Genomic DNA, 21243 nt, shown 5'->3' with positions numbered 1-21243 from the left:
AGAGAGAGAGAGAGAGGCCTGTATGAGAGACAGTGAAACAGAGAGAGAGAGAGAGAGAGAGAGAGGCCTGTATGAGAGACAGTGAAACAGAGAGAGAGAGAGAGAGAGAGAGGCCTGTATGAGAGACAGTGAAACAGAGAGAGAGAGAGAGAGGCCTGTATGAGAGACAGTGAAACAGAGAGAGAGAGAGAGAGAGGCCTGTATGAGAGACAGTGAAACAGACAGAGAGAGAGAGAGAGAGGCCTGTATGAGAGACAGTGAAACAGAGAGAGAGAGAGGCCTGTATGAGAGACAGTGAAACAGAGAGAGAGAGAGAGAGAGGCCTGTATGAGAGACAGTGAAACAGACAGAGAGAGAGAGAGAGAGAGGCCTGTATGAGAGACAGTGAAACAGACAGAGAGAGAGAGAGAGAGGCCTGTATGAGAGACAGTGAAACAGAGAGAGAGAGAGAGGCCTGTATGAGAGACAGTGAAACAGAGTCAGCATGGAGGGGTTTTTTGCCGCCGCTGTTGTTTATTCATGCCAGGGGAGTGTATTTGCTGCTGTCGGCATGGCGATGGTGAAGCGGACGCGCACGTGCGTGTGTGCGTGCGTGCGTGTGTGAGCATTGCTGCACACCAGTGCACGGTGGCAACGTGCACTGAGGGGGTCGACCCGTACACCTGGCGCGCGATAAGAGAGGCTAGCACCCCTCCTTATTCCACCTCATGCCCCCCCCCCCCGCCCGTGTTTATCTGGGTTTGCATTTTTGTGTGTGTGTGTGTGTGTGCGTGCGTGCGTGCGTGCGTGCGTGCGTGCGTGCGTGCGTGCGTGCGTGCGTGCGTGCGTGCGTGCGTGAGAGAGTGTTTTGGCGTTGCAGTCACTCTGAACTCCCTAACATCATGCCTGACGTTGGGGTGTCACACACTGTGAAATCGTCTGTGTTCATTTAACTCTGAGAATGTACCGATGGAACCAAATGGACCCGTATGGGTAGTTGTTTTATTTCCTGTGATTCTACAGTGTAATAACTGAAGGGAAACTAGTGATGTAAAACTAAATGGGATGCTGTTGAAAAGCACAGACAGACAGACAGACAGACAGACAGACAGACAGACAGACAGACAGACAGACAGACAGACAGACAGACAGACCTAAAAGAAGCATTGAGTGCAATTTCTTGCTATGCTAACAAGAACAACTCATCTATTCAAATCGAGTGCATGGTTTTTTCCTCTTCTCCCTTGCACGGTAGACTCACCCACCAGCTCAATCTGCAGCGCTACGCTGCCTGTTAACCTTCTCACTCTAGCAGAGACTCGGCGACGTCTCCATTCACTGCTGTGTATCGTATGAGGGTTGAGCTGAAGAGGGCTGGTGGCAACCTGCCGTATGGCTACAGAACACAGAGGCTGATTCCTACTCCTTAGGAACTGGGTCGCTTGATTTCATCAACTAAAACTATGACGGAAACGGAATAAAGACTAAATTAAAAACGATGCTGTGATGACTAAAACTATAAGAACAAATAAAAACTACATCAATCTACTTCATCGATCTACAAGCCTGTGTGACGCGTTGTGAGCTTGTAGATGGGCTATTTTCAGCAAGTGTAAAATCTGCCATTACGACGCCATCAAGGCCCGCCAAAATACATTTTAGTCGACTAAATCAACTGTAGAAGTTGTCAACTAAAACTAGACTGACACTAAAACATTCCAGGTGAATAAAATGTGACTAAATTAAAATTTGCCGTCAAACACTATAGTCGCTCGCTCAAAAGTTGCAGATCTACAAGCTCACCTTGCGTCTTGCCGCGGGCACGTTGTGAACTTGTAGATCTGCGATTTCCGGCACGCATCATCACCGACTGCGTAACCAAGTGTAACTCAGACTTTTTTAGCCAGATCTGTAGTATATATAGCCGAATACATATACTGTATATATATTTTAACCGAGCCGGGTGGGTTGTATTCCGCCTGCTCTCTCTGATCACCAACAACACGGTACAGTACATAGGGGCAGCGGTACATGGGGCAGCGGTGGCCGAACAGTTTGCGGAGCGGTCTTGTTATCGGAAGGTCGCCAGTTCGTATCCCCGGACCGGCACGTTAAAATTACCACCGCTGAAGTGCCCTTTGAGCAAGGCATTGTGAACCCCTACCATGAAATGTTCTATGAGCAGGGTCTGGCTGTAAACAAGTTCGTCGAGCTTAGTCCATTCACCCTGGGTAAACAAAGAACTTTGCTTTGCTTTGCTTTACAGCGTGGGGGTCAGTGGCAGTGCAATGAAACGGATTTGGCACGCTCAAATCTGTGCAACTCGGTGAAATGATTGCACATACTGTACTGCCAAATCGTGTGTTGCGCCGTGATGGATATTAATGTTAAACTTGAATGCATAAACGCCACATCCAGGGAATACAATTCCCACTCTGTCTGTTTCTTTCTTTGCTTGACAGTTTTTTAATCGTTTTTTGTTGTTTTTTTCATGGCCGTATGTCCATGCGTGCGCACACAGTGTGCCACACGCCCACATGTTCGCACTCTGCTGACATGTACTGACTCTGGGTGTAATCTCGCTTTCTCCATATGTGAAGGGCTTGTTTCTTTGAGAGTGACAGCCTAGCTCGCAACTTTCTTTGGTCACTGGAACCCGTCACAAAAGCAAAAAAGCGAAACGTTGTGGCAAACGCCTTCTGACAGGTCGCTTTTACAGATGGCTCTCTAAAAGGCTGAAGCTAAATGGATGGGCAATTACGTTTATGGGCAGTTTGAGGTGACATCCCTGCATATTGAATGGTCTTTTAAATAGCAGCCATCAGCCACAGTGTTTCTCCCCGAGATGAAAACAAGAACAACGGGGGGCTATTTCCAGCATATAATGCCAATCCACCACGCCACCCTTCTCTCCTTCTTCCCCCGGCTGCCATGGTGGTCATCGTGTGATCGCAGGAGTGGCCAGTATGTCCAAGCTGACATACTGTATATCGTCAGTGGTGGAAACCTTGTATGTCCAAAACCATGGCCTTTCCTATCATTAACCTATTTAGGCCTGACGTCGAAATTAAAAAAAAAAAGTCTTCTAAATCCTGACAGTTTTATTAAAAACCCATGTTTCTATGTCAGTTGTTCTCAAACATATTCATGTCAAGGAACCCAAATATATATGACATTGGCCGCTGACCCCCATCTGAAAATATGTAGTTCCAGGGACCCTCTCAGTAGCAAAGATTTGCTCTGAAAGAACATATATTCAAAGATTTCAGGCACATTTTCACGATTTAAAAATAATAGCAGACCTACAAGCTCGTAGCGCGGCACTCGGTGCCGCACTACGAGCTTGTAGATCTGCTAGCTAAAAGTGTAACATAATGCTTAGAACACCAAAAGGGGTTAAGCAGGGCTCAAATAGTGTCTGATGTATTAGTAAGTAAGTAAGTAAGTACATTTTATTTATAAAGCACCTTTCGAAACAAGGTTACAAAGAGCTGAACAGTGACACAATATAAAACAATCAGGTTAAAACAAACATAGTACATAGTGTGTAGTAGTTTCTAGTTTATTTGATACAAAACGTTCAATATTGCAATACTTACTATAGAGGGTATGCGCGTGACATCATCATCAAACCCGGAAGTTATGCAGGAACGCCTACTGAGTGGCAAAAAACTACTTTCTGGCGTTGACAACCCATACATCCAAACAGAAAAGTCCTATCTGATTGAATTAACCCATTGATGCCTGGTGCAACCTATACGTTGTTCTACCCTTGATGCCGGCGCTCTCTCTGTGTCTCATCAGCTATTGTTATAATTTAGCTATTGAAAAATAGCAGATCTACAAGCTCATAGCGCGCCACCGAGTGGCGCGCTATGAACTTGTAGGTCTGCTATTTTTGAAAAAACATAACTATTTAAAAAAAGAATGAATCAAAATTTGAAGGTTTTCAGAAACCTTAGGTCAGGCCCTAGAAGGCGTTCCCAGATTCAGCCTCAGGTATCAATGGGTTAAACAACATTAAACAATGTTAAACTCACTTTGCCTGTTGCTTTGCCACTCGATTTGCCACTCGATTTGCCACTCGATGTCCCATTGACTTTAAGCATCCGCATACCCTCTATACTATGACTCTAAACAGACCACACATACAGCTGCCGCTTTCTAGACACAGCCGCGCGGTATTGAAGTATAGCCAGTCATGGTGTCTCATTGGGGATCTCATCATGTCCTCCTCGGCACACCATTAGTTCTCTTCATCTCATAAACCACACGCTGTAATGATTAACCCATTTTGGGCGGGAACCCCTTTTGGTGTTAGCATTATGTTATGCTTTAGCTATTGAAAAATAGCAGATCTACAAGCTCATAGCGCGCCACCGAGTGGCGCGCTACGAGCTTGTAGGTCTGCTATTTTTGAAAAATCGTGAAAATGCGGCACACATCTTTGAATATATTCTTTCAGAGCGAACGTTTTTAACTCAATTCTTTGCTTCTGAGGGGTTCCTGGAACTACATATTTTCAGATGAGGGTCGACGGCCAATTACATATAATTTTTGGGGTCCTTGACACGAAATATTGAGAACGACTGACATAGAAACATAGCTTTTTCAGAAAACTGTCAGGATGTAGAAGACATTTTTAGAATCTGATCTCAGGTCAAAATAGGTTAAGGAACACGGCATTAACTGTCTCCATCGGTAAGCATCCCGTTAGGTAGAATTACCTCTCTGCGGGGGAAGAGCCTGGGGATTCTTTTGTCTATATATTCTGCACCCAAATGTGCCCCGATTACAATTTACATAACGTCGAGCAATAATAGTATGTGTGAGCTTTATGTGATTGGAGATAAAGGCGACATGAACATGCAGCTGCAGCAGCAAGCGGCATAATCTGATAACAAACTGCTGTTTTTGGGGTTTTTTTGGTTGAACCTAATCTCTTATTCATTTAAGGTTTGTTGTTGGTTTTTGTTGTCCCTCTTTTGTCCTGCTTTTTCTTTGCCCTCCCAAGAAGCACCTCAGTCCAGGTTAAATGTTTATTGAACTCGGAAACAATTTCCTCTCTGTGGATCAATCGTCCTGCCGTCGTCGTCACGAGCCGTTTCGCCGGGCAAATGGATTTGCGCGCAGGAATAGGAATAGGGGGCTTTATAATTGGCTGTGGGTGACGAGGCAGAGCTCATTACGCAGCAAACGTTGGTCAGCGGTGACTATGTGTTTTGTGTGTGTGTGTGCGTGCGTGTGCGCACTTGCATGTGTGAGTGTGTGCGTGCGCGAGTGTGCTGAAGCTGCTGCAAGCTGTTGATTTCAAAAAAGTTCACTCACCACCAGCCTGAAATCTAACCTCTTGCTCCCGATCTGAATGACGGGGGGGAGAAAGGGAGAGGAATAGAAAATGATAGATTATCCAGGCGGAGGAGGGGATAGGGTGTCTATGTTAGATTATACAGGCGGAGGAGGGGATAGGGTGTCTATGTTAGATTATACAGGCGGAGGAGGGGATAGGGTGTCCATGTTAGATTATACAGGCGGAGGAGGGGATAGGGTGTCCATGTCGAGAGATATAGAAGGTTGAAGGATGACACAGAGGATAAATGCTGGAGAGATGTAGAGATAATAGGAGAAAGAAATGCCCCCGGTGGAAGGGACTGATAAGAGGTGAATTGTTACTGTATGTGTGACTGGCATCGATCGCGGCTTCCCCAGCCAGCCATGCCGCTTGCCTGGGAAGCCTCGCACTCGTCGCCGGGGATAAGAGGCCGTTCGCTATTATCAGGCTCGCCATCAACCACGGCTTGAATGAAAACAGCCGGGTACAGTATGTATATCCTTTTAGATACTGAGCAGGCCACACGGGCCACAGCTAACTCACGTCACCGGGTGGTGTTTCAAAGCTGTTGGCTCTCGCAGTTGTTGTCAGTATGTTGATAGTAAGATAGGGAGATAGATCTGTACGTGCACAGGTGGCTGGCATCACCATGAGAAGAAAACCCCCGATAGACGATATAGATAACCTCAATATGGAGATATTGAGGTTCGGGGGACACACGTTGACTTCCATGCACAGGTGGCTGGCATCACCATGAGAAGAAAATCCCCAATAGACGATATAGATAACTTCAATATGGAGATATTGAGGTTCGGGGGACACGTGTTGACTTCCTTTTTTTTAAATCATGACAGTTTTCTGAAAAACCTGTGTTTCTATGTCAGTGGTGCTAAACCTTTTTCATGTATTTGGCCGCCGACCCCTATCTGAAAATATGTTGTTCCAGCAGGGACTTCCCCAGAAGCAGTGTATTCAAAGATTTGTGCCACATTTTCAAGATTTTTCAAAATTAGCAGACCTACAAGCTCGTAGCGCGCCACTCGGTGGCGCGCTATGAGCTTGTAGATCTGCTATTTTTCAATAGCTAAATTATAACATAATGTTTAAAACACCAAAATACTTACACTCTCCAGTGTATGCAACCTGGAGGAAGAATGTTATGGTAACCACTTGAAACCCTATATACTTTCTTGACCGGGGACCCCCGGGGGTCTGTACTTGGTCCCCTCCTTTCCCCCCCCCCTCTACAGTCGATGCCAAATCTCTTTGTTGTTAAAGGGTAGAGAGGAGACCTTTCTTAATCCCACAGGGACTAATTCAGTTTCAACCTCACCCAGATGATGGCTGCTCATATGGTCGTGTTCTTGACCTTCTGCTTACCATTTTTGCCAAATGTTCTGCCTCTCCGTCCTTGAAAAACATGGAACCGGTTGACTAATAAATAAGCGATTTAAACGCTCGTTTCAACCCGTCACTTATATGTTCTTGTCTTGTTACACAAGTTAATTGATGTAGAACAGCTTACCTCCCGTCCACGAGTTACACTAGTTATGTTTTCATTGTTTCATTCACATTTTTAATCATCTGTATCAGTCACCTGCCTATAAAGGGTATGCGCGTGACATCAGCATCAAACCAGGAAGTTATGCAGGAACGCCTACTGAGTGGCAAAAAACAACTTTCTGGCCTTGACAGCCCATACATCCACACAGAAAAGTCATATCTGATTGCATTAAACAACGTTAAACAATGTTAAACTCACTTTGCATGTTCCTTTGCCACTCGATTTGCCACTCGATGTGCCATTCACTTTAAGCATGCGCCTACCCTCTATAGGCTCACACTCACTTCCTCTCATGATGGACTTGTGTTCTCCCCCCCCCCCCCCCCCTCCCCTCGTGTTCTCCCCCCCCCCCCCCTCGTGTTCTTCCCCCCGGGGCAGGGAGTGAACAGCATGTTCCAGGTGTTTCTGACGGGGAACAACTCGGAGCACTTCACCATCTCTCCCACGGCGGTGCAGGGCCGAGCAGACATTCGCATGCGGGTGGCCGTACCTCTGGACTTCGAGAACATCCGAACCTACAGCTTCTCTGTGAGTCTTTAGAACATCCGCACCTACAGCTTATCTGTGAGTCTTCAGAACATCCGCACCTACAGCTTATCTGTGAGTCTTTAGAACATCCGCACCTACAGCTTCTCTGTGAGTCTTTAGAACATCCGCACCTACAGCTTCTCTGTGAGTCTTTAGAACATCCGCACCTACAGCTTCTCTGTGAGTCTTTAGAACATCCGCACCTACAGCTTCTCTGTGAGTCTTTAGAACATCCGCACCTACAGCTTCTCTGTGAGTCTTTTTAGAACATCCGCACCTACAGCTTCTCTGTGAGTCTTTAGAACATCCGCACCTACAGCTTCTCTGTGAGTCTTTAGAACATCCGCACCTACAGCTTCTCTGTGAGTCTTTAGAACATCCGCACCTACAGCTTCTCTGTGAGTCTTTAGAACATCCGCACCTACAGCTTCTCTGTGAGTCTTTAGAACATCCGCACCTACAGCTTCTCTGTGAGTCTTTAGAACATCCGCACCTACAGCTTCTCTGTGAGTCTTTAGAACATCCGCACCTACAGCTTCTCTGTGAGTCTTTAGAACATCCGCACCTACAGCTTCTCTGTGAGTCTTTAGAACATCCGCACCTACAGCTTCTCTGTGAGTCTTTAGAACATCCGCACCTACAGCTTCTCTGTGAGTCTTTAGAACATCCGCACCTACAGCTTCTCTGTGAGTCTTTAGAACATCCGCACCTACAGCTTCTCTGTGAGTCTTTAGAACATCCGCACCTACAGCTTCTCTGTGAGTCTTTAGAACATCCGCACCTACAGCTTCTCTGTGAGTCTTTAGAACATCCGCACCTACAGCTTCTCTGTGAGTCTTTAGAACATCCGCACCTACAGCTTCTCTGTGAGTCTTTAGAACATCCGCACCTACAGCTTCTCTGTGAGTCTTTAGAACATCCGCACCTACAGCTTCTCTGTGAGTCTTTAGAACATCCGCACCTACAGCTTCTCTGTGAGTCTTTAGAACATCCGCACCTACAGCTTCTCTGTGAGTCTTTAGAACATCCGCACCTACAGCTTCTCTGTGAGTCTTTAGAACATCCGCACCTACAGCTTCTCTGTGAGTCTTTAGAACATCCGCACCTACAGCTTCTCTGTGAGTCTTTAGAACATCCGCACCTACAGCTTCTCTGTGAGTCTTTAGAACATCCGCACCTACAGCTTCTCTGTGAGTCTTTAGAACATCCGCACCTACAGCTTCTCTGTGAGTCTTTAGAACATCCGCACCTACAGCTTCTCTGTGAGTCTTTTTTTATTTACTTTGGACTTTCGACCTTTTTTCTTTTCTTTTTATTGATAGAGGGATAGATGAAAGTATAGGCTGACAGGAAATGGGGAGAGAGATGGGGGGGGGGGGTTATTATTATGCCCCAGTGGGCATAATTTAAAGGTTTTTTTATGACATTAATTTTCATTAATTTTTATTTTTCGTTTTTCTTTTAGGTTGTATGACCTCAATTACACCCAAACATTTGAACATTCAGTGGATTTTCTGTGGTCTGGGGTTTTCTCTGGGGTTTGGAAGCCTTTTGAGCTACAATGAAAACAGGCAACACAGTGAAAACAGTGACATCTGCTTGCAAATCCCATTGACATATTATGGGATTTGCTGGCTCTTACATCACAAACAGCAGGAAAATCAGAGCACCTGTTTGAGCCAGAAAACCCCAGACCACAGAAAATCTACTCAATTTTAAAAGTGCAGGTGTTTTGGGTGCAATTGAGCTGGAAAAAAATCCAAAACCTCTTTTTAATGTCACAATCCCTTTAAGTAAATGTAAAAAAAAAAGTAAAAAAATGTACTTGAGTAAAAGTACTAAGTATTGGCATCAAAAAAATGGCAACCAAAAGTAGAAAGTATACTTGTTATGCAGATTGTCCCGTTTCATGGTTTTAAGTGTATAAAAATCTTTTGAAAATAGTAGATCTACAAGCTCACAATGCGTCGTGTCGTGACGCATTGTGAGCTTGTAGATCTGCTATTTTCAAATGGCCGAAAGGTATATACTGTAGGGCTGAAGTGGTTAATGTAAGTTTTGTAATAATAATGCAAATCTACAAAGTAACTATAGTAATTAAAGTTGTAGTGGAGTAAAAGTACAATAGTTGTGTCTGAGATCATGTAGTGGAGTAGAAGTAGAAGTATACAAAACTAGAAATACTCCAGTGAAGTAAAAGTACCTCAAAATCTTACTTAAGTAGGTACGTACTTAGTTACTTTCCCCCACCGGAGTTAGAATGGTACTGTAGCTTACATAAGAGTCACTACATTAATTATTGCTGTACTTTTTATAATAAAAAACTATTATACTCGGACCCATAGAGCGAGAGAGAGAGTTGCGACACGCAATCTCGCCGCGACACGCAATCTCGCCGCAAAGCGGGGTGCTATATGGGCTATAGTTCCAAACATTGGAACTATAGCATTCTTACAAAGGAAGGCAACGCTTACGTTAGTGTCGTCACGCTCATACTAGATCACGCTGACTTATACTACTGTATGTTTAGTTCAGGGGTGGGCAACTGGCGGCCCGGGGGCCACATGCGGCCCCCACCTTCACTTAATGTGGCCCTCAGGTTAATGTCAGAATACTGATATAATATTGGTTTCAGCTGTTACAATTCCACAACATGCTTCAGTCTAAATTAGTAGCTCATTGCTCAACACAAGTATAATTAAAGGCATTTGAAATAACATAAAAAAATAAATAAATCAGGATTCCAATTCAAAAATAGCAAAAAAAAAATCAATATTTCAATTCAAAAATAGCCGAACTACAAGCTCAAAACGCGTCGCAGCGCGACGCGTTTTGAGCTTGTAGATCGGCTATTTTTGCTACGAAAGTAATATATGGCCCTAGGGAGTGAGTGTGGAAATATAGTGGCCCTCTCCATCGTCAAAGTTGCCCACCCCTGGTTTAGTTGTTTACATAGTATAGTTAGTATAGTATACTACTAACTATATATATATATATATATATATATATATATAGATCATTACCTAAAAGGGCTGTCCACACCAAACTATAAGTTTAAATATATTGTTTTAAAAACTGTTATAACTCAAGAGGCTGACAGTGTCCACGCCACAACTATATATCATTGACGAACAAAGTGGTGAACAAAATAGTTGAGGCTCGTGCTACAGTATATATAGCCCTCTTAGTAAAGCTTGAATGTTGGAACAACTTCATTGGTATTTTCACCTCAATTCAAGCCCAGTCAGTCATTTACAGAAGTGACATATGCTCTCACTTTGTAAGCTACAATTCATTACTCAGCAATTTAGCAGCATAACGCCATAGTGACATATCTGACAGCAGGTCTCTTTCTATAAAAGTTGTATTGCATTTAAAGTTCTTATTTGAGTGCGTATAGCGTGCAAGTACACTGTACCTCTTTATTATTATATTATGCCATTTTGGGCGGGAACCCCTTTTGGTGTTGGCATTATGTTATGCTTTAGCTATTGAAAAATAGCAGATCTACAAGCTCATAGCGCGCCACCGAGTGGCGCGCTACGAGCTTGTAGGTCTGCTATTTTTGAAAAATCGAAGAACCACTGACATAGAAACATAGCTTTTTCAGAAAACTGTCAGGATGTAGAAGACATTTTTAGAATCTGATCTCAGGTCAAAATGGGTTAATATATATTTTCCCCCCACTCCCCCCAGCTCTACGCCAATGAATCCATGTCGGACCACGTGGGATTTGCTCGTATCTTCATTGACCTGATCAATGAGAACGATAACCGTCCTATCTTCAGCAAGCCTCTGTACAACATCAGCCTGCCAGAGAACACCCCACAGGGCACCTCGCTGGTGCGCATCCTGGTGAGTAGACGAGTACACGTGTACCTTTCTGAACAGAACAGAACAGAACATCCTGGTGAGTAGACGAGTACACGTGTACCTTTATGAACAGAACAGAACATCCTGGTGAGTAGACGAGTACACGTGTACCTTTATGAACAGAACAGAACATCCTGGTGAGTAGACGAGTACACGTGTACCTTTATGAACAGAACAGAACATCCTGGTGAGTAGCACACGTGTACCTTTATGAACAGAACAGTGCTCATCCTGGTGAGTAGGACACGTGTACCTTTATGAACAGAACATCCTGGTGAGTAGTACACGTGTACCTTTATGAACAGAACAGTGCTCACATCCTGGTGAGTAGTACACGTGTACCTTTCTGAACAGAACAGTGCTCATCCTGGTGAGTAGCACACGTGTACCTTTATGAACAGAACATCCTGGTGAGTAGTACACGTGTACCTTTCTGAACAGAACGGTGCTCACAGCCGTGGTGCTCACATCCTGGTGAGTAGTACACGTGTACCTTTCTGAACAGAACATCCTGGTGAGTAGTACACGTGTACCTTTCTGAACAGAACATCCTGGTGAGTAGTACACGTGTACCTTTCTGAACAGAACAGTGCTCACAGCCGTGCAGGGCCATATGCATTATTCATAATGCAACACCGACAAGGATGTGAAGGAGATGACTTTGAGATATTTCAGATGATGTATGAATGATCTATAAAGAACTTAAAACAAATACAGACATTGCTTGATTCTAAGTAAGTAAGTATAGTCTTGGGGACAAACAGATCCTGAGGCCCATACGTAGGTCAGTCAGGACTCAGGAGCTTATGTCCTGTTTTCCTAGTGTGAGGCAGCTGTATGTAAATGTGCATCCCCTGGACATGTAGAGCAGGTCGTCCAATGATCCATGGGTCGGCAGTTCGAATCCCGGCTCCTCCTGTCTACATGTCGAAGTGTCCTTGGGCAAGACACTGAACCCCAAATTGCTCCCGATGTGCTGGTTGGTACCTTGCATGGCTTCCGCCGCAATCGGTGTATGAATGTGTGTGTGAATGGGTGAATGTAATGCACAATCTATGTAAAGCGCCTTGGATAAAGGTGCTATATAAATGCACCATTTACCATTTTACCATTTTCATGCCCCTGGACATGACGCTAGTATGTCACAGGGAATTATCCCCCAATCTAACCCCTGGTACTGACTGAGTGCCAAGCAAGGATTTGCGGTACCATTTGTATAGTCTTTGCATTGACTTGGCCAGGAATTGAACCCCAACCTCCCAGTGTCAGGGTGTGGACACTGTAACCACAAGACCACTGCGGCTAGATTGCGTGATTAGACTTGTGATTTACCGGTATAGTAACCTGACTTGACTTGGTTTGCTGTCTTTGAACTTGAGACTTTGATTTGCCCTGTTTGCATTGGGGCTATCCTTTGAGACTTTGTTAAGGCAGTCTGTAGGACACATGCTCAGAAAGACAATACATATAATAATGAGGCAACACAAGAATTCAGAGTTTGGAAGTATGAGGATTTTACTCGAGTAAGGAGCCAAGGAAACCCCAGTCTGACTCCCAGAGTAACATAGGGTCACAGCCTTTATAGCTCTCACTCCCACAACAGCCAGCCCCCAACATAGCCTCAAGACTTGAGCCTATCAGTTACAAATGGGACAGTAACAGAGTGAAACAAACAGCACCACAGGGGTGTGACAGATGAGACTGTAACTTAGAGGAGATACTCTTTTATAAAGGGGTATTATTAAATGTTAAAATCTAAATTTCTACGACAACTTGAACAGTACTCAACACGGCACAATCTTCAGTATTAGAAATCTGTAAGGATTTCGCTGTGTGTGGGAATGCGACTTACCTTTGACACAAGCAATGGGGACTTGCTGTAAACATACACATACTTTCATATTGAACCATCTGCTTGTCATATTTGGATAATTGTCACGGTTGCAAAGCATTACTTTTCAACCAAGGGGGAAAACATTTTGTTTGAATTAGTCATGTCATTCGAGGAAATACTGGAAGAACCATAACTATATAACAATTATTACGATTTCCACCTTAACCTGAGACTGCCACGATTGTCCAGTCTGACCCATTTACTCCAGGTCTTAAGAGACCCTTCCTGCTTGTCATGTGATTGGTCACTCCATGGATACCCTACACGTCTCACCCATTGGTCCAGTGGGTCACACGCCTCTCTACCGACTAGATTAACCCAATCAGAAACCTCTCCAGCGCAGCCCCCTGAAACTCTTGCATTATTATTCATTACAATTCATTCCATTGACAGCACACACGCTCTCTCCACTACCATACACCCGTTCTCTCCACGAGGCACCAGAGCTAATGCACACGGTGAAGATCAATAGTGTTTATAGACTGTGTGCTCATGAAATGGAGATTGCGGGGCAATCTAATACCCGATAAGTCTGGCTGATGTTGGCTCTGCGCCGACGCATACATCTAGGCGAGACGTGTGGTCACGATCGCCCTCTCTCTCTCTCTCTCTCTCTCTCTCTCTCTCTCTCTCTCTCTCTCTCTCTCTCTCTCTCTCTCTCTCTCTCTCTCTGTCTGTCTGTCTACAGTATATCCCTGTCTGTATGTGTCTCTGATTTGTTTGTCTCTTGCTTCCTCGTCTGACGGGCCGTTCAGACAGAGTGAGACAGTGTGTGGATGCCAGACGACATTTTCTAGCCATGCCGTAGACGGGATATAATCCTGCATTATGCACCTTAACCCATTCTGGGCGGGAACCCCTTTTGGTGTTAGCATGGGTTAAAGGACCACTTCACCACTTTTCCACCTATCTTCATATAATTGGTCCTCACTAATGTTCATGATAAAATGCCACATTTATGTTCTACTCAGTCGGTTGTCTCATAGGAGGGCTGTGGGCAGTTCAGAAACCCACCAGTGTCCACCAGTGACATTGTCGATGGAGAATCCAAGCTAATGGAAACTGCAGGCTTTCTATTCCTGAAGAGTTGCAATGTGAAAATGGAAGATATCGTTATCACGGAAATACAAATCTAAATATTTAAAAAATACAATCTTGTTTAAAAAAAATCTGCCTAACAATGATGTTTCTGGGTTTCTGAACTGTCCACAGCCAGTGACACAGACTTGAGTAGAAAAACATGGTGGTATTTTATCATGAACATTAGTGAGGACCAATTATGTGAAGATAGGTTGAAAAGTGGTGAAGTGGTCCCTTAAACACCTCAAATTAGATCTGCAAAAAAAAGTCATACGATTTGTCACACACGTTACCGCAGTGAAATTTGTTCTCCGCATTTGACCCATCTCTTGGAGCGGTGAGCCGCAGCCAAGGAGTGGTGAGCTGCAGCCATGCCGCGCTCGGGAATCATTTGATTAGTAGATTTGACCCCCCAATCCAACACTTTGATGCTGAGTGCCAAGCAGGGAGGCATTGGGTCCCATTTTTACAGTCTTTGGTATGACCCGGCCAGGGATCGACCTCCCAGTTTCAGGGCAGACACTCTAACCACATGGCCACTGTCTGGTGCAAAGCACTGATATACTGTACAACAATGAGCTGCGTGGTCTACTGTGTACTATATTGACTCTCTGCTGTCGTGGGATGGACACTCTTAACGCATGTTCTCCTTGTTCATGTTCTGCATGCTTTATGACAGGGAGTGGACTCTCACAATAATAATAATAATATAATAATAAACTTTATTTGTATAGCACCTTTCATACATAAATGCAGCTCAAAGTGCTTCACAGGGCAGGACACAAAAATAGAATACAATAAAACACAGTCAAGTAGTTAAAATGATAGAACAATGGCAAAGAACAAAATAAAAGTATAAAAACATAGAGAAAAAATAAATAAAAACACAACATGCAGCAAATCAGTCAGGACAGAGTAGGAACGCAGATATTAAAACTCAACTAAAAGCAAGAGTGAAGAGGTGAGTCTTGAGTTGAGATTTAAAAATGTCTACAGAGGGTGCGTGTCTGAGCTGGAATGGTAATTTATTCCAGGCTGTTGGGCCGTAGAAGCAAAAAGCTGCCTCACCATATTTTTTTGTGCACATTTTTTTAGGCACTTCAAGCAGGCCAGCAGTGGAGGACCTGAGGGGGCGGTTAGGGACATATCTAGGTAGGCAGTCACGGAGGTACGAAGGTGCAAGACCATTTAGGGATTTATAAACGAGTAAAAGAATTTTCAAATCTATTCTAAAAACCACTGGGAGCCAATGCAGTGATGTTAGAACTGGAGTAATGTGTTCTCTCATTTTAGTTCTAGTTAACACTCTAGCAGCCGCATTTTGAACAAGTTGGAGTCTATCCGTCGATTTCTTTGGCAGGCCTGAGAGGAGGGCATTACAATAATCTAATCGAGAAAATACAAAAGCATGGACCAATGTTTTAGCATCATCTAAAGATAAATATGCTCTTATACGTGCGATGTTTCGAAGATGAAAGAAAGCTGTCTTGGTAGCTTGATTAATGTGCGCATTAAAATTCAGATCTGAATCGATAATAACCCCTAGGTTCTTTACTGTCGACTTACTTCCTACATTTAGGTTACCGAGTTTATTTTTTATCAATTATTTTTGCTCATTAGAGCCAATTATAAGAACTTCTGTCTTATCCTCGTTCAGTTGGAGGAAGTTCTCACTCATCCAGCATTTAATGTTGGACAGACAGGATAGCAGTGGGTCAAGGGCAGAGGGGTCATCAGGGGCTACGGAAAGATACAGCTGCGTATCGTCCGCATAGAAGTGGTAATTCACTCCGAGGGCGCTAATGAGTTCTCCCAGCGGCAATATATAGAGGGAGAACAATAGAGGACCAAGGATTGAGCCCTGTGGAATACCGGAATCAATATTGTGCGTGTCCGATACAAAGTCGGCTAGGCTGACAAAATAGCTTCTTCCTGATAAGTATGAGGAGAACCAGGATAAGGCCGTGCCTGAGAGGCCTATCAAGTGCTCGAGACGTTGTATTAAAATTGAGTGATCAATTGTATCGAAAGCGGCCGTTAAGTCCAGGAGTAGTAGAACGGACACATGTTTCTTGTCGTCGGATACCCTGAGATCATTGATTACTTTTACAAGTGCCGTTTCAGTGCTGTGCCCTTTTCTGAAACCGGATTGAAATGTATTATGTATATTATTGTTCTGCAGAAATGTCTGCACGCACGCACGCAACTAGACCTTGTACATTTGCCAGACTATTGTTCTCTGCTTCATTAACTGTACATATGGGATAAAATGGGACGATGGTATTTATACTATAGCATCCTCCCTTCAGTATACATTAAATGGTTAGTTGAGTTCATATTAAATGGGGTCCTGTGCTGTTTTGTCCTGTACTGTAGGCGCATCTTGTTCGTACAGTACTGGTGCCAATCTCAGAAATGTAAACTAACAACTAAGTCTGGAAGAATCGTGGCCGCGGTCCCCGCTTGAGCTAGTCCCCGCTGGCATCTCGCTCTTCCAGCAGCTCGAGTCGGTACACAGACCACCCAGCTGCCTAGTGGAAAGCCTGGTGACGCGGCTACTCCATGTCCCACACGGCTAGGAAAGCCTGGTGACACGGCTACTCCATGTCCCACACGGCTAGGAAAGCCTGGTGACACGGCTACTCCATGTCCCACACGGCTAGGAAAGCCTGGTGACGCGGCTACTCCATGTCCCACACAGACTGCTAGGAAAGCCTGGTGACGCGGCTACTCCATGTCCCACACAGACGGCTAGGAAAGCCTGGTGACGCGGCTACTCCATGTCCCACACAGACGGCTAGGAAAGCCTGGTGACGTGGCTACTCCATGTCCCACACAGACTGCTAGGAAAGCCTGGTGACGCGGCTACTCCATGTCCCACACAGACTGCTAGGAAAGCCTGGTGACGTGGCTACTCCATGTCCCACACAGGCGGCTAGGAAAGCCTGGTGACGCGGCTACTCCATGTCCCACACAGACGGCTAGGAAAGCCTGGTGACGCGGCTACTCCATGTCCCACACAGACGGCTAGGAAAGCCTGGTGACGTGGCTACTCCATGTCCCACACAGACAGCTATGAAAGCCTGGTGACGTGGCTACTCCATGTCCCACACAGACAGCTAGGAAAGCCTGGTGACACGGCTACTCCATGTCCCACACAGACGGCTAGGAAAGCCTGGTGACGTGGCTACTCCATGTCCCACACAGACGGCTAGGAAAGCCTGGTGACGTGGCTACTCCATGTCCCACACAGACGGCTAGGCAGGGGTGGACTGGCCACAGGACGTACCGGGCATATTCCTGGAGGGCCTCGACCGTAGTCAAGTCTCAAGTCAGTGTGGAGATTACCCGGGCTGACCGTGTCAGTGTAGTGTTGCTGCAGGAGTGTGAATGAACTGTGTGACTGGAACCCCCCCCCCCACCCCCCCCCTAAAGGTGCGTACCTATGTGACAAAATGACCAGGGGGATGGGAGCTTCAGCCTTCAGTCAGTGGGTGCTATTTGAGTTACTATTGTCAGTGGGTGCTTCAGCCCTAAAGCACCCCCGGAGTCGACGCCGCTGAGGCCAGGCCTGCTGTTATCAGTGAGTGACAAATAAACCTTCTTCTTTTTTTAAAGATTTGTTTTTTGGTTTTGTGCCTTTTATTGATAGTTCAGTGAAGACGGACAGGAAAGAGGGAGAGAGAGAAGGGGAGAGACATGCAGCAAAGGTCGTCCTGAACAGGACTCAAACATGCAACGTGCTGTCAGGCCATGAGCCTATATGTGGCATGCGCCTGGACCACTAGGCCAGCGGGCGCCCCAATAAACCCTCTTCTATCTTGAATCCTTTTGCCAGCATCATTTTTGTGAGAGCAACAAAGGGCTGTGTAGTTGGTTTGTATCATTTATGTTGTTCTGTAAAAGTGGTGGTATTAGGTTTGTTTGTGTGTGCCTCGACGGAGCGGGCGGTACTCCATGTCCCACAGCAGACAGACAGCTCTTCTCTGTCTTCAGCATAGGGTCTTCACTAGCAGCTTTCTTCTCTTTTTAATTATGTTCTTGTAACTCGAGCTGTTGGCTGCATTCGGATTTTTCCCTGCTGCTCCGCCATGTTGTAAACAAGATATGCACGTGCACACGCTCTACAGTGGGGGAACGCGCAACAAGCCAACAGCACGCGCACCAAGGCCTGTCCCCGCTCATGGACGACTGTGGCTCAAGAGGTAGAGCAGGTCGTCCAATGATCCATGGGTCGGCGGTTCGAATCCCGGCTCCTCCTGGCTACATGTCGAAGTGTCCTTGGGCAAGACACTGAACCCCAAATTGCTCCCGATGTGCTGGTTGGTACCTTGCATGGCTTCCGCCGCAATCGGTGTATGAATGTGTGTGTGAATGGGTGAATGTAATGCACAATCTATGTAAAGTGCCTTGGATAAAGGGGCTATATAAATGCACCATTTACCATTTTACCATCATGATTGGAGGAAGGCTTTTTCACCCGCAGCCCAAACCAAAACTAGGGTTTTTTTTTTACCCCAGGGGCTCACTGGGGATAGGGAGGAACTCCTTATATGGTCAGCGCACTCTATAGTAAGGGGTATTAGCACAACAATTTTTTTTGGTGATATCCGAATTAAGTTAAATCACTGAATATTCCTTAATAAATATAGACTTGTCCAAATGCTTCTTAAGTGGCTTTTTTTTTGTGGCCGTCGCCTTTATTTTATATTTTTTTATGGAGGGACAGACAGTAGGCTGACAGGAAATGGGGAGAGAGATGGGGGGGGGGGGGGGGGGGGGTGACATGCAGTGAAGGCCGTTGGGATCGGGAGTCGAACCCACGGCACACTGCCAGACTGGATTACCAGCCAAGGTGCCTGGACCGCTGAGCCACGGCCCAGCTTAACCCATTTTGGGCGGGAACCCCTTTTGGTGTTAGCATTATGTTATGCTTTAGCTATTGAAAAATAGCAGATCTACACGCTCATAGCGTGCTACGAACGACTGACATAGAAACATAGCTTTTTCAGAAAACTGTCAGGATATGGACATGGACAGCATGGACCCTCGTCCAGCTGGTCCTAATATTGTCCACTGGACATGGACAGCATGGACCATCGTCCAGCTGGTCCTAATAGTGTCCACTTGACATGGACAGCATGGACCCTCGTCCACCTGGTCCTAATAGTGTCCACTGGACATGGACAGCATGGACCCTCGTCCAGCTGGTCTTAATATTGTCCACTGGACATGGACAGCATGGACCATTGTCCAGCTGGTACTAATATTGTCCACTGGACATGGACAGCATGGACCCTCGTCCACCTGGTGCTAATATTGTCCACTGGACATGGACAGCATGGACCCTCGTCCAGCTGGTTCTAATATTGTCCACTGGACATGGACAGCATGGACCCTCGTCCAGCTGGTCCTAATATTGTCCACTGGACATGGACAGCTTGGACCCTCGTCCAGCTGGTCCTAATATTGTCCACTGGACATGGACAGCATGGACCCTCGTCCAGCTGGTGCTAATATTGTCCACTGGACATGGACAGCATGGACCATCGTCCAGCTGGTTCTAATATTGTCCACTGGACATGGACAGCATGGACCCTCGTCCAGCTGGTCTTAATATTGTCCACTGGACATGGACAGCATGGACCATCGTCCAGCTGGTTCTAATATTGTCCACTGGACATGGACAGCATGGACCCTCGTCCAGCTGGTCCTAATATTGTCCACTGGACATGGACAGCATGGACCCTCGTCCAGCTGGTTCTAATATTGTCCACTGGACATGGACAGCATGGACCCTCGTCCAGCTGGTCCTAATATTGTCCACTGGACATGGACAGCATGGACCCTCGTCCAGCTGGTCTTAATATTGTCCACTGGACATGGACAGCATGGACCATCGTCCAGCTGGTTCTAATATTGTCCACTGGACATGGACAGCATGGACCCTCGTCCAGCTGGTCCTAATATTGTCCACTGGACATGGACAGCATGGACCATGGTCCAGCTGGTGCCATGCATCTGAAGCTGCTCACAGTTTGTCTTCCACGGCACAGAAAGTATTGGCAAGAAGGCATGACTTGTATTGCATAATTGCATTCTTACATTACATTATGAATAAGTTATAACTATTAAATGGGAAATTAAATATTAAGATCTGTATTTTAATCATTTTTATTTAGAGTAGCCCACCCCCCTTTTCCCTCCCCATTTAGTCCTTATGCTAATTACAGAATTCCCCAAACATTTCTGTTATTCTGAGGTGGCAGGTGAGGCCATTTTCACAGTCTTTGGTAGAACCAGGCCGGGGAAGTTGAACCCGTACGTCCTGAGACCTCCAAATGTCAGGCCGGCCACTTTAACCCATTTAGGCCTGACGTCGAATTTTCAAAATCCTGACAGTTTTCTGAAAAACCTTATGTTTCTGTATCAGTGGTGCTCAAAATTTCATGTCAAGGACCCCAAAAATGATATGTAATATGCCTCCGCCCCCCCATCTGAAAATATGTTGTTCCAGGGACCTCCCCAGAAGCAAAGATTTGAGTTAAAAGGTTCACTCTGTAATAATATATATATTCAAAGATTTGAGGCACATTTCACGATTTTTCAGTTCATAGCGTGGCACTCGGTGCCGCGCTATGAGCTTGTAGATCTGCTATTTTTCAATAGCTAAAGTATAACATAATGCTTCAAACACCAAAAGGGGTTCCCGCCAAGAATGGGTTAACCACAAGGCCACTGGGCTTTATGTGTGTGTCTGGACTGAAAGCACACACATAAAGTTGCAGGAAGCCAGACGAGCACTCGCTTCAAAGTGTCGTTAAAGCACAAGGCTATAGCAGAGTACTGTATAGCCCTGCTAGAAGCCCAGAAATGCAATATTGGAATTGGGGGGTGATTCCACTGGTTGCCGTGACCAGGATTGTATTTCCCAGTCCAGGGGATCAGAGGGCAGGTGAATATAGCTAAGCCTGAGACGGACAGAAGGCTAAT

General features: G+C 45.5%; 1 protein-coding gene across 1 annotated transcript in view; it reads left to right on the top strand.

Moving 5' to 3' along the window:
• Positions 1–21243, top strand: part of cdh23 (cadherin-related 23) — a gene marked incomplete at its 3' end in the record, with an annotated part of 389228 nt that overhangs the window by 127284 nt on the left and 240701 nt on the right. The window contains exons 9-10 of the mRNA XM_079512237.1: positions 7254–7403; positions 11100–11258. Of these exons, the coding sequence (XP_079368363.1) occupies positions 7254–7403; positions 11100–11258 (309 nt within the window). The remainder of the gene's footprint in view (positions 1–7253; positions 7404–11099; positions 11259–21243) is intronic.

This window comes from Electrona antarctica (genome assembly GCF_951216825.1).
Source record: "Electrona antarctica genome assembly, chromosome: 10".
NCBI classification, from domain to species: domain Eukaryota; kingdom Metazoa; phylum Chordata; class Actinopteri; order Myctophiformes; family Myctophidae; genus Electrona; species Electrona antarctica.
This window is presented reverse-complemented; position numbering and strand designations above follow the sequence as displayed.